The sequence below is a fragment of the Hermetia illucens genome, chromosome 1 (genome assembly GCF_905115235.1).
Source record: "Hermetia illucens chromosome 1, iHerIll2.2.curated.20191125, whole genome shotgun sequence".
NCBI lineage: Eukaryota > Metazoa > Arthropoda > Insecta > Diptera > Stratiomyidae > Hermetia > Hermetia illucens.
The window spans coordinates 46,385,388-46,400,517 of NC_051849.1; the positions used below are offsets into that span (position 1 = coordinate 46,385,388).

Consider the following 15,130-nt stretch of genomic DNA (forward strand, 5'->3'; position numbering starts at 1 on the left):
TAGAACTCGCTCTACTTTCGTGATTCCTGCAACGATTCCCGTGCCAAGAATGGCTAGAGGCAAACCACTAATTTACAGGTGAGTTATTTAATATTGCTACAACATCTGTGCTGAGCTGCTTCGAACTTGAATTTCGTGGCGCCTTTATATTAAGGTCTGATGACTTTATTCGAGCAAGTTCACTCAGTGCTGTGTGCTCGGTAGCGAATCTAGTTTATTGTCAATGGCATCATTTGGAATTGCCACTAAATTGTTGACGTCGGTGTGCATGTCGCAAAGAGACCAAACAAATATAAACAAATTAACTCCGAAACCCCTCATGCGACCAAATGTGAACCGTGTTAGGGTGACTCAATTCCGCAAACGCTCTTCACACTAGGAAAGTGGTACTTACAGTGAGTATCCCATGATAGGCAACGAGAAGCTAACATTTTAGCTGGGTTTCATCTGGGCACGTATTACAGCTGTGCGGACTGGACGAACGGACATCCGGCCATGCGAAGAGGGAACTATGAACCTTCCGTGTTGAACACCACTCAACCAATTAATCCATTGTTTCGCCACTTTATTAGATAATACTCGCTCCGTGTGGAAACTGGATAGGTCTACAGACTAATGCTTAGCCAAAAGATATTATCCGTTCAATTCTGAATCTTCTACGTCTTATGTTTTCACTTAGACCCATCTCCATAATCTCTGAAAGGTATTTCGCTTCTTCCCAATTAGATACATTAGTGGAGCTTTAAAAATAATATTTTCAGAGACTCGCCAATTCCAGTTAACTCGATGTCGATATATCTGAATGGGGTGCTTTGGGATTGAGTTGCATTTTACCTCCTGAAACTTTTCAGGTTAACCACTTCAAGTGTATTGTGCACTTGAATAGTTCTTCAAGTTTCTCTCCAGAATATGCAGGCAAGAGGCAATGCAATGGCTTTTCGAGCACTATTAGTTCAGAAAACTAACTTTCACGAATAAAGGAAAGGTCAAGCGGTTGCCTGTGAATTTTATTTTGAAAAATATTAAAATAGTTCTCCATAAAGTGAACAACTTAAAGCGAATATCTCCATGTTCGGCAAATTCAGAAATACCCATTAAAGCGCTTGTTTGCTTCGCTGCTGCTGCCATTCGTGGTAACGATTTCACTTCATGGCAAAATTGTTGTACTCTACTATCGAAATCAATTTAAATTATATCTGATAGTGTGTGTGTACATTGGAGCACCAGTGCTCCTCTTTTTGTGGGTCTTATTGTTGCAATTGTTTCAATTATTATTTATGACCTTTAGATATGATGCAATTTCGTTTAGAGAGTCTTCAATTTCATTAAAGGGGACGCTGTTAAGCCATAGCCATTTTTAACCTGAGATGGTGTTGAAAAATATATCTTAAAGTGAAACATCAGCGGATACTTCCCGCTATTGAGTTGCATGTATGCATGATTGTACATGTAGTTTATTTTCAGATTCAATAATTATTCATATTTAATTATCGAAATCTCGGTTGGTGTCTGATTTTAACACTTTATGATCTCCGGTGGTCAAAAGGTAGTATATAAAACCTGGGAAATGCCTGATGAACCAACACCAGCAGCTCTACGCTGCTGAGCAGCTAGCCGATACCATGTCCCAATATAAGGCTGATGTAACAGCGTTGCCGGAGATTCGTTGGACAGGGACCGGTTTCCTGGAGAAGAACCGCTACACCATATATTATAGCCGCCATCCAGTAAACCATGTGCTCGGAGTAGGTTTCTTAATCAGCCAAAAAAATGAAACCTGCTGTTATCGGCTTTAAAAATATAAGCGAAAGGCTATTCACTCTGCGTTGGTGGGGCAAGTTTAGAAATATAAGCCTCATAAACGTTCACGCCCCTACAGAGGAGACTGCAAAGTCGGAGAAGGTTATCTTCTACGACGCAATTGAGTGGACTCTCGAAGCCTGTCCCAAGTATGAGATCAAAAACAGACTTGGAGATTTTAACAGTCAAGCAGGGACGGAGCGAGTATTCAGGCGATACGTCGGCTCTGATAGCTTACATAGGGATACCAATGATAACGGACTGTGAATTATTCAGTTAGCAGTATCGTACGAAATGGTTGTGAAAGTACCTGGTTTGCGTGGAAAGCGGTCCACAAACATACGTGGGCCTCTCCAGACGGGACCACTTTCAACCAAATTGATCACGTGTTGACCAAACGCCGCCACCTCTCAGCCTTGATGAATGTAAGAACATATAGAGGGGACAATATAGAATCGGACCACTATCTCGTTGGCATGGTGCTTGTAGTTTGAATTACGGCACCACTTACAATCCCCTCTGACAATCAGTTGAGAGTGAATACTGGAGCCATTCACAACACAGCCTTCCGTAACACTTATAAGCGGGACATGGTTGCCGCAATAACCGCAGCTAACAGATGTTCTGGAGATGAAGCATCAACAAATGATCTTCACAACCGCTTGAAGAATGTCATCATTGATACGACCACAGACAAACATGGCCCCAGCCGTAAGAAAAGTCGGAACGGCTGGTTTGACGATGAATGTAAGCTAGCAACGGAACGGAAGAATGCCGCGTACCAAGTAATGTTGCATTCTCAAAGAACGCGGGCACGTGCAGAGACTTATTATGAACTTCTTTGAGCGGAGAAGCGACTTCTAGACGGAAAAGGGAAGCTTGGGAGAACCAACAAGTCTGTGAACTAGAAAAGTATAGGGAGCAAACGCACCAGACACGGAAGTTTTACCAACAAGTCAGCAGGATGAAGCCTTATACACCTTGATGCTCATCCTGCCGAGACAAAGAGGGAAATCTGATATCCGACAGAATGGGCATATTGGAGCAATGGGCTGAGTATTTTGATGAACTGCTCAACAACTAAAATATCGGCTAGTTGGAGGTCCCGCCATCTGAAGACGACGGACTGTTGTAGTATGGGCATCAGTTGCACCATCTTTTCATCGACTTTGAGGCCGCCTATGACAGCATAGCCAGGGTAAAACTGTACACGGCGATGAGAGAATTCGGTATCCCAAGGAAATTAATAATACTGACTGGGCTGAACCTGACCAATATGCGAGGTCAGATAAAAGCAGCATTATCATTCTCGAGACCGTTCAACATCAACAACGGTTTGGGACAAGGGGATGGCCTATCATGCGTCCTCTTTAACCTGGCCCTGGAGAAAGTGATCCGCGATGCCGATGTAAATGCAAGAGGCACAATCCTCTTCAAGTCCACCCAACTAATAGCCAACGCTGACGATATTGACAACACGGGAAGAACACCCCGAGATGTACAGTGTACCTTCATCCAGATCGAGCAGGCGTGATCGTAGATTGCACATTAATGAAGGCAAGACGAAGTAATGGTGGCAACGTCAGTGCCAAAACCAAAACCGCAAGAATGAACATATGAATGAAGATAGGAGACCGTTGAAAATCTCTCCTATCCAGAGTCGAAAATCACAACCGATAACAGTTTCGACGATTAAATCCGCCCGCGGTTGTTGGCAGCGTACAGAGCTATTTCAGCTTAGAAAAACTGTTTTGCTCGAAATGTCGGATCATATGGTCGACGCTCTTACTGTTCAAGATAATGATTTTGCTAGTCCTTATGCATCCCTCCGAGACCTGGGCACTCAGCAAGAAAAATTGCGAACCTTTGGCTGTGTTCGAGAGAGGAATCCTTCGAAGAAATTTTGGCCCCCTACATGATGGACGACTTCGTAGCCTACATAACGACGAAATCTATGAGCGATATCGGAACCGTCTAGTCGTAGATAAAATCAGGCTCAACAGGTTGCGGTGGACAGGTCACTTAATCCGTATAATAATAATAATAATCGTTGGCGCAACAATCCATGTTGGATCAGGGCCTTGAAGTGTGTTAGAGCACTTCATTCAAGACCGTAACGGTACACTAGGAGGCAGTGTGGTCAGCATTGCGCTCGCCCGAGATTATTACCCTGATTTGACTCAGGTACTCATTCACAGCTGAGTCGACTGGTATCCGACGTCAAATCATGATACAAATTCCACTGCCACCAGTGAGATTTGAACCGCGACCTTCCGTACGACAGCCTTGCGCTCTAACCACTCAGCTATCCGGACTTAATCCGTATGGATGAGGATAATCCAGCCTGAAAAGTCTATAAGGGCAATATATATGGTAGAAAGAGAAGACGAAGCAGACCCTGTCTAAGATGGATTGATGGCGTAGGTCAAGACGCCAGACATCTTTTAGGGATATCGAATTGGTGGATCTCGGCGCAAAACCGAGATGTCTAGAGTTCCTTATTAAGGCGAGCCTAGACCGGATACCGGTTGTTGCGCCGTTGATAATGCTGATGATTATCATGGCTTTAAAGTTTTAATTTTTGAAATTTTCCGGGCTGTTTTCTGTTTGCTATAGATTTTTTAATAAAACGTCAAAAATTGACGGCGTGGATGATTTTGGATCACTGAAACGTCGGTTTTGTGTATTGCTTAGTACGTAGCACGTAATATATATATAATATAATATATAATAATAATTTAAGGGAGGGGGGGGGGTTTCCAGCCAATTACAAAAAATTATAGTAATATACTATTATTAACTTTACTTGAACAGATATGGGTATGGAAGGTATTTTGGAACCCAGGTACCATATATAGTGGTGGGATTCATTCTATTGCTTGGAATCTGTACAATGACATATTAAAATTTCAAAGCGAATGGTCAAGTGTTTTTTTAATCCTCCACGCCAATCAAAAAAACGTTGTTTTGAGAAAAACGCGTTTATGTTGTTGTTGTAGGTTCCAGTTGTACTACGGCGTCGCGGCACCCGAGAGAGAGAGCTTAGTTCTCTGGTCCGGCCCACGATGATCGTACGTGGGAACGCGGATTGGCCAGCACTTCGACCTTTGTGCGCCAGCTGTCACTCGGTTTTTGGCGTGCTGGGCTTTGTGTTACCAGACTCGTTGTACGTTAGATGACTCACGTATGTTTCAATACGCTTTGTGCCAAGCACAATTGTGTCGGAGCCTGTCTGCAGTACACGTGTTACAAGTTTAGACACAGCTAACATTTTTAGATGAATGGGGTGAGGTTATGTTGTATATTACTTGTTCTAGATTTTGTATCATTTGCCACTTGACATTTTGTCATCATGTCAGTTTATAATAGTTTTTGTGAGAATAAGACGCATAGTTAAGTGATTTGTTTTATTTGCAATCAGTATATGTTGGTTTGTACTACTGACTCACATGGATATATGGGGTGTGTGGAATGGACTAAGGGTATATTGGGATAGCAAATGCCTTGGGACTTGCGATATTCACATTTTCTCACAAAAAAACAAGGTAAAAGAAATACGAAATAAAACGTGAGACTATGACTAAGAGACTATGCGCCTAGTTCTAAAGCTTGTTTCTTGATTCTTTTAAGAAGTTGATCAACTCCCTAATCTGGAGTTAGTTTCCTTCTTTTAAAAACTCATAGGGAGTTGAAAGACTCTTTCCAATTGAATTTGTTTCTAGCCTCTTACCTCAAAAATAAAGTGGTCTATTGTTTCCTGCACGCCACACTTTAGACAATTATCATTGTTGATTTTGTCAATCTTCCGAAGGAAAGGTTTGCTGTAGACATGGTTTCAGTAAAGTCTATTTAAAGTTTTTACAATTGCTGCATTTTTTGCTGAGATGAAAATTGGTATTTTAATCGGTAGTTCCGGAAAGATTATCCCGAAATCTTTGCCTTTCCATTTCGACGTTGCCTGGTATTCATCTTGTCGGACCTTCTTGATTTTATCCTGCACTACCCATAGTACATTCTCAGCTGCAAAGAATAGCTTCCACTGATTAGAGCTGCCTTTGCTGCTGAGTGCGCCATCTTGTTCAACATAATTTCACTTTTAGCTTTTCCAGACAATGGGATGTTCTCCCATAGTTTCGGCAAGAAGGAGTGGGTCCACTCTTTCGTACGCTTTGCTGATGTCAAAAAATACCACTTTCACGACTCTGCCCGTCGTTTAACCACGTCGTGGTCGATTTCCCTATTCTGTACGCATAGCAATGTTCCGCAAGCATGTTTTTAAGGTTTTGTGTAAACACAAAACCATATTAAAATCGGTTTACTGCCTGTCTGTTTGTCTGTCACATGCATTTTTCTCGGAGACGGTTGTGGCGATTGACACCAAATTTGGTAGAAAAGTGGGAACTGTGAACGCTCGCGCATATATGAGTTACATCCTTTTATGTCGAATTTAAGGGGGAGGTATGGAAATGGGCGGTGTAAATTTCTTTTCCATCAAATGTAGTCATGGGGGGGGGTATCAAATTAAAGGTCTTGGTTAGTACTTTACGAAGCCGGGTTTAATTTTGACATTTATTGGAAAGATGGGGAGTGCAGGGGGTTGAAAGTGATCATTTCTTTAATGGACCCATTCTTAACCAAAAAGTCTGAAAAAAAGCCAAGCGACTGCCAATGTATGGTGCCTAGGCCCCAAAATACCCTCCATAGTAATTGGCAGAAAAACCCCTCTTAAGTTCCTGCTAGAATCACGAAATTTTGCAGTAATATAGGCTACAGCATAGAGCATGATCCTACCAAATTTTGTGAACAACTAACAAAGTTATAATAGGTCAAAACTGTCGCTTCTGTGCAAATTCAAGACTTTGAATGTCAATATTACTTGAAAGTGGATATTTCCATATAATATATGCATATATTACGTGTTACATACTAATGGCACAAATGAACACTAAAGTCTATTTATAAAAGAAATATACAAAATCGTTCATACCTGAAGAGTCTAGCTTCCGTTTTGAAGAAAAAGGCTCGATACAAGAAATAAGAGGCTCAAAATGCGGTTTTAACTGGTCGAGCTATATTCACTGGCTATTTATTTTCAAAATCGAATATGACTTTCGTATTGTTACCAAATATTTTTGGATATATTTTCAACTCAACCAAAATCAATCATAAAAAATAAAAGAAAAATTTACAAAAATTGAACCGGTCACGTCCCCTTAAATGTTTGCTGAAATCATTACAAGACATTTCATGAAGCTCTGACAGAATTAATTTTGGAGGGTGTTGATCCTGCCTAAAATAAGTGGAAAAGTTTATCTTATTAGATATTAGGTAATTGCGCACTTTTCCATGTTCCTCTTCCCTATCCATAAATAATCTCATGCCAATCGACTTCAATTTAATATTAAAATCTTTGGTGCCGAGCTCATTCATGATCGCTATTATGGTCTGTCGTGGCAATATGGGAAACGTAATTGGAGGCAATTTTATTTTTTTCATTATTTTTGTCATCTAAAGTGCTGCTGAAGCCTCCATTTCATTGTCCACAAGGAGAGCCAAAGGATGAAACCTATTGGTAGTCGGCATATTTGAAGCACGTTTCACTTTCAGTCTGTCCCTAACAAACATATAATATCTTCTGGGGAATCGTCACCATACGGTCTCTTCTTCACGCACCCATTTTAATGTCTTGAAAAGAAAAGAATAGTTAAAAATGTTATTAAATTTAGTAGTATTTTCCCAATCACCGATATATTCGCTCCAAAGGTTCGAACTCGAGTATTAAGGTTATTTATTTTCTTTACAGTTTTGCAAAAACTTTAGGATAGGACAAAAATGTTGTGAATTTGAGTGCCTGGATCCTCCAGGTGAAGGAAACATGTATGAGGTAAGAAAATATGTCTTTCCCTTGTATAGATGGATTTGGTAATCACGAGTAAATTTATTTTTAGGCGCGCTTGAGAAAGAAAGCCGAAATTCTAGCTGGTAACAGCACTAGCTCCCGACACGACCATAGGATGGGAGTTTACAAATCGTTGACACTGCTGTTCCCATTCATCGGATGCCGACTTTTCCTGACGTAACTGGGAGTCCCAGCACTAGAAAATTTCAACTCTTAAGATTTTAATCTCTCTTGACGACATTTTGCATTAAACATTGCATGAATTTAAAAACTATTTTCGAATTTACACCCCAACTTCGCTGGGTAAATAAAAAACTAACCTGTTAAACGTAGGTAGATCCAATTGATTAGTGGCTTTAAATAAAAAAAGAAAGTTCAACAAATTTTCCAATGATCCAAAATAATTATGAATACGAATTTTGATAATAAGCCAAACAATTTTGATCGCTTGACCACACCATTGTGATTTTTTAAATACATAAAATATGAACTTTAAAGTAGAATTTCTTAAAATAGCATATCACTAATTGTAAGGTCCATTATGATAAATATAAGAGTTCATTTTATACTTAGATAATTCGATCAAATTGCATGGAACCAATATCATAGATAGAATAGCGTCTAAGAAAGACAGACCTTTTGAAATTGACAATATCAAAAAGTGGTAACCCCATTTCGAACGAAATTAACAAATATATATTATAATTTTAATATAAATTATAATTTTAATTCTTATAATGCATTGCCTAATTTTTAATTACATCGCAAAATTGTTCAACCAGGCTGTCATGGTTTAACTGAAATATTAGCGAAAATAAAATTAAGGCGGGTGTGAAGCAGGATACGGGATGTCTAGGGGAAAATATTATAGTATGACATTAAACATTGAAAAGATGATCCTTATCATTAATTCACAAATGAAATTCCGACCGAAAATATAGTAATTTCATTTTCAAACCGAATTTCTGCTTGGGTACTGAAGTGAAAATAAGTAATAGTAGGTTTACGTAAAAGAAAATATCGTAATTAACCGTAAAAAACAAAATTAGAAAAAAAAATAACAAAACAACTGGTACTTGTATAGAATTACACAATTTATATTTCCTCCAAACATAAATGTCTCAATTTAAGGAGAACATCGTAATTGAAATGGAAATCACAATGGAAGTATTATAATAACGATAAGATTTGGAGAAACTATTTTCCAAAAAATGACTCACTGCAGAAGGTAGCTTAGTACTATTTGAAATTATCAATATGTAATTACGATATTTTTGGCCTATGTAAATAAACTACATATAAGAGCTCTTTGAAAGATTTTTCAAAACTACTTTATTTATGAAATCGAATGGATAATATCTTTATGTTTATTTAAGATATGGAGACCTTTGGGTGTTATGTACAAAAAACGTGATTCAAACTTGTCGAAAAATGTCAGATACTATCGGTATAGTATTCCGCAAACATCAGATGAACCTGAGCATTTTTTTAATTTTGCCTAAATTTTTAATGTACAGTTTCATCTAAAATTTCTGTTATTTTACACGATTTTAATGCAAAAAATATCACCAGAATGCCCATGGATAAATAAACGCCAGCAAAATTTAGATCTAGTTTTTTAGTTCGGGTGTAAAATGGGACACGTTGCTTAGGCACGTGAGAAAATATTTTTAATTGAATTTGGGGAATGTAATAAGGGTGAAATCAAGCCTAATTGTGATAGATTGCATAGACGCGAAGCAGCATTTGGGAAATGCATATATAGTTTTAGAATAGTTGTTATCATGTAATGTACGTACGGTCCCGCTTACCAAATGATAAAACGAAAATGAAGAAGATAGTTCTATGATGATCTAAAATATAAACGCATTCTCTGATAGCTCAAAAACACTAGGACCAGGTTTGCACTGAAATAGTTAGATTTTTTTTTTATTTTTTGCTTAAAATTAACATTTAAGTTATTATTTTCCTTTAACGTTGAAATAAAAAAAGGGAGTTAACTCAAGACTTTTTTCGTAAAACTGAAAGCATATCATTTCGAGGTTGTACAATGACCCTTTTTAAGCTTTTGTGTCATACGCATTTTTCTCTGAAACCGTTTTAGCGACTGACACCAAATTTGGTGAAAAGGTGGGAGCTATGAATGTCCACGCATACATTGAGTTACATAATTCTACATAGAATTTAAGGGGGGGGGGCTCCCATATATGCAAAAAGAGGTCGCACATTTTTTTCACCAAATATAGTCATGTGTACCAAATGAAAGGTCTCGATTTGTATTTTTCGATGCCGGTCTTAGTTTTGACATCCGTTGGAAAACTGGGGAATGTGGGGGCCGAAAGTGATAATTTGTTTCACGGACCCATTCTCAGAAACTATTCACCCAAAAAATCTGAAAAAAATCCGAAGGCTGGCACTGTATGGTGTCTAGGCTTCGGAATACCCTTCATACCAATATCTGTTCAAATAAAGTTAATAATAGTATAATAGTAGTATAATAGTAGTATAGTATATTATTATAATTTTTATTAATTGGTTGCAAAACCCCTGGAGGGTCAGGATCAGGATGCTTAAGTCTGTGATGATGAAGATTTCGAACATTTGAAATTGTATAATATTTTTTAGATGTATGTTTATGGATGTACCATCATCAACAACGGCGCAACAACCGGTATCCGGTATAGGACTGCCTTAATAAAGAACTCCAGACATCCCGGTTTTGCACCGAGGTCCACCAATTCGATATCCCTATGTTATGGATGTATGTTGTCTAATATCCCCTAAATGGAGCTTAGTGTGTCCAGAATGCCTACGTGCCATCGTTCCCGGTTTGATGGCATACAAGGAACCTACACTTCTTTTCTATAGTTCTGCACTATATGTTTTTATGGCGACACAGTCGTTAGCCACTTTAGGATAGTGGATTCCAACGAATAGCTTTGCAGTTATTGTCCTTTCTTAAAGTGTGACTTATGCATATCATCGTTATATAATCAACATATCTAGTGATGCCTGGCTTACACGCCGACTAAGTTGTTTGTTCGAGACTTTTTCAGGCTAGAGTTCACGGATCATATAGGGAGATAGGTATTGATGAAGGCTTGGAGCTTTTGAGTAGCAATGACGCTTGACGTGGAACAACCACACCTTTATATTGATGGTGGGTATTTGTCAAGACAGGATTGTTAGTGCGTCCGGTGATATTAAGCTTGGTGCCGCTGTCGGCAGAAATAACGCTGCGTAGATAGGCAAATTGATCGACACTCTCGATGTTCTGGCCGTTAATGCAGATAGGAAAAGTATGACGAATAATCAGACTTTGATTTGGTGGTGTTTATCTTCGGTCCGACTCTGTTTGCTTTTCTTTCCAAATCCAGAGTTCCATGACTCGGTGACAGAGCAAACAGATGTCATCAGGGTAATCAGTGTGTTCAAGGAAAAATGTCATGTTCCGTAGAAGCGTCCTATCCTTCGGAGGAATAGTATCGGCCTCAGAATGCAACGTTGATGGACTACGCTTAGAATTTCAAATGCCCTGAAATTTTGACTATATACAACACATAATATTTGCGCTATTATTTTCTTTGGAATGCCATTTCTCTACGGAAAGCATTCCAACTACACTTCCTATTCATAATATTAAAATCTTTCTCGAAATTAATAAAGAGCAAGTGGAGCGGAGAAGTGAACCTTGAACATTCTTCCAAAATCCAAAGCGCAAATCAGCTTACTCTTTGACGATCAAACTTCTGAGATGCTCTTTAATGCGTTCCAGGATAATCTTAGCCATCATCTTTGCGATTGCAGGAAGCACACAACTACCCCTCTTATGGTCGCATTAAAGACAGTTGCCCTTCTTTCCCTTTTTTCACTCACTAGGAAAGATCTCAGATTCCCAGGATTTACGAATGAAGGCAGGATCTTCATGAGAAGATTGTCAAGCCCAGTAGCATTACCTTGCTTGAGTGTGTTGTTAGCAAAAATGATTTCGCTTTTGTTTGGAAGAGCAGTTTGTATCCGCATTTTACAGTAACTAGTCATTTCATTCATATGATGTAGAACTTCACCAGATACAATACGATTGAGAATGGCGGGGAAATGTTTTTTTCATTTCTTAGTATGCTCATCGTCGTGGATGAGGCGCCTACCCTTAACGTCACTCAAAGGACAATTGAAAGACTTGCGCAGTTTCTTTCGTGATGCAGTATGCAGTGTCGAAATCATTATTATTAGCGACAGCTCAGGAGGCAGTCTCCTTGATTAATCGCGGTAGCAATAAAAATCTTCAATTCCCTACGTTCGTCGATCCGTTTCCAAGACCGAGCAGCTAGCCAGTTCTTATAGTGCTCTTTCGGGACCTACCAACAACTTCACTTGCGCGAGAGAAAGGAATAGTTTTGACGGGGGCCTAATGTTCATCAATATTCTCCTGCGAATTGTTCAAGATTCCAGCCGGTCAACAAAGTAATTTTTGCACCGCCGAATGGCACGACGGGTTACAAAAGCAAAACATGTTGAGCTTTCTGGGTTGGGACTCTCCAGTCCTGTTAGGACATGTCAAATGGTAACCTCGTATTTGGTCGATATTACCACCTTTTTTGTGTCCGCATATCTGAGCGGTTAGAGCACAAGGCTGTCGTATGGAATGTCGCGGTTCAAATCTCACTGGTGGTAGTGGAATTTGTATCGTGATTTGACGTTGGATACCAGTCGATTCAGCTGTGAATGAGTACCTGAGTCAAATCAGGGTAATAATCTCGGGCGAACGCAATGCTGACCACACTGCCTCCTGCAGGGTGCTGTAATCCTGTAGTGTACCGTTACGGTCTTGAATGAAGTGTCCTAACATATTTCCTGATCCAATTGGATGGTTCCGCCAGTGACTATTATTATTATTAACGCGTTTTTTTTGTTATAGCACATTCAGAAAACCATTCCAAAATGTACTGTCGAACGCGATGTAGACGATTAGATTAGATGTACGTTGTTAGTCAATTGAAATCCGCCTGATCTTAATGTAGACTCTGTGCGCGAGAAAGTGGAAGCTGCAGAAATCTGTAGACCTCTCACCATTGTTATTTCGATGTCCAGGACCGTGTTTCTCATCTCATGTTCGAGCAGATGGTTTCAGAGGTCACTTTGGCATTCAGAACAAACATTACGAACGCAATGTCACATTTCAGAAGCTTATAGAAAGCCTCGTTCTCCTCTGCATCGGATGTCCCCGTTAGTGCCAGAGCACAATAACACAGAGCCCCAAGAAGGGAGTATTCCTTAGAGTACCATCGCTTTACCTTGCTTAACCCCAAGTGTTCATCCTGTATCGCCGAAATTCTCGCTGAATTTGGAGCAAACGGCATTTTGGTATACCGTCTTCTGGAAGTGCCTGTAAGTTCCAGCATCCAATCATAATCCGTTGGTGAAAACAAAAGCTCGTACTAGAAAGGTCAGCTGGATTCCGAGCCGTAGTAGCCATACAGAATTTTGAGAATTGCATGTTGCTGGCTCATAAATCTATATCCCTTTTAATCGTGTTTTACGACAAACAGGGAGTACTTCGAGTGAATTCTAAACCCCTCAACTCACTATCTCAACAAAACACCGACTTCTATCTTAAAAGTAAAGCTCACGAGACGCCTAGATGTGGCACTGTCGGCCAAACTATAAGCAATCTTTCCCCTTCCTGGCTTTATCAAGTGTGGGCAAAGTTGTGAGTGTTAAATTTTAATTCCGATTTTAGTATCCTTTTTCTGCAATAACTCATTTTGATTTAAATACCCTAGCAACATTGGACTATTGTGTTGTGGTCAGTTCTAAAGTTAGTTAGTTTCTTCATAATTGATTAATAACAGTCAGTTGTCAGCTTGGTCTCCTTTTTTTATCCTCGACTTTCCACAAGAATTTGATCGCTTCCCAATCACCTTGGTGTGCTAGCATACTCGATTTTCTGGCATTAACACCTGAAATTAAAATTGATCCCATCATGTCGTCTCTTAAGCCACTCCTTGATGACAGGGATCAGCCTGCGTATCCACCGACCTTTTCCCGCTTGTAAATATTTTCCTTTCGGCGTTCATTCATCATCATCAACGGCGCAACAACCGGTATCCGGTCTAGGCCTGACTTAATAAGGAACTCCAGACATCCCGGTTTTGCGCCGAGGTCCACCAATTCGATATCCCTAAAAGCTGTCTGGCGTCCTGGCCCACGCCATCGCTCCATCTTAGGCAGGGTCTGCCTCGTCTTCTTTTTCTACCATAGATATTGCCCTTATAGACTTTCCGGGTGGGATCATCCTTATCCATACAGATTAAGTGACCCGCCCACCGTAACCTATTCAGCCGGATTTTATCCACAACCGGACGGTCATGGTATCGCTCATAGATTTCGTCATTGTGTAGGCTACGGAATCGTCCATCCTCATGTAGGGGGCCAAAAATTCTTCAGAGGATTCTTCTCTCGAACGCGGCCAAGAGTTCGCAATTTTTCTTGCTAAGAACCCAAGTTTCCGAGGAATACATGAGGACTGGCAAGATCATAGTCTTGAACAGTAAGAGCTTTGACCCTATGGTGAGACGTTTCGAGCGGAACAGTCTTTGTAAGCTGAAATAGGCTCTGTTGGCTGACAATAACCGTGCGCGGATTTCATCATCGTAGTTGTTATCGGTTGTGATTTTCGACCCTAGATAGGAGAAATTATCAACGGTCTCAAAGTTGTATTCTCCTATCCTTATTCTTCTTCGTGTTTGTGTTTGACCAGTGCGGTTTGATGTTGTTGGATGATTCGTCTTCGGTGCTGACGTTGCCACCATATATTTTGTCTTGCCTTCATTGATGTGCAGCCCAAGATCTCGCGCCAATCGTCGCCTGCTCGATCTGGATGAAGGCAGTTTGTACGTCTCGGGTGGTTCTTCCCATGATGTCGATATCGTCAGCATAGGTCAGTAGTTGGGTGGACTTGAAGAGGATCGTACCTCTTGCATTCACCTCAGCATCACGGATCACTTTCTCGAGGGCCAGGTTAAAGAGGACGCATGATAGCGCATCCCCTTGTCGTAGACCGTTGTTGATGTCGAATGGTCTTGAGAGTGATCCTGCTGCTTTTATCTGGCCTCGCACATTGGTCAGGGTCAGCCTAGTCAGTCTTATTAATTTCGTCGGGATACCGAATTCTCTCATGGCCGTGTACAGTTTTACCCTGGCTATGCTATCATAGGCGGCTTTAAAGTGGAGGAACAGATGGTGCAACTGTTGTCCATATTCCAACAGTTTTTCCATCGCCTGCCGCAGAGAGAAAATCTGATCTGTCGCTGATTTGCCTGGAGTGAAGCCTCTTTGGTATGGGCCAATGATGTTCTGGGCGTATGGGGCTATCCGGCCTAGCAAGATAGTGGAGAATATCTTATAGATGGTACTCAGCAACGTGATACC

The 15,130-nt window shown here is 40.3% G+C and overlaps 1 protein-coding gene across 1 annotated transcript in view; it reads left to right on the forward strand.

Annotated features, from left to right (window-relative positions):
* LOC119649391 overlaps nt 1-9,704 on the forward strand; it is a 33,338-nt gene extending 23,634 nt beyond the window's left edge. Inside the window, exons 3-4 of the mRNA XM_038051516.1 lie at nt 7,604-7,684; nt 7,749-9,704. Of these exons, the coding sequence (XP_037907444.1) occupies nt 7,604-7,684; nt 7,749-7,880 (213 nt within the window). The 3' untranslated portion in view covers nt 7,881-9,704. The remainder of the gene's footprint in view (nt 1-7,603; nt 7,685-7,748) is intronic.
* The last annotated feature ends 5,426 nt before the right edge of the window (nt 9,705-15,130 follow it).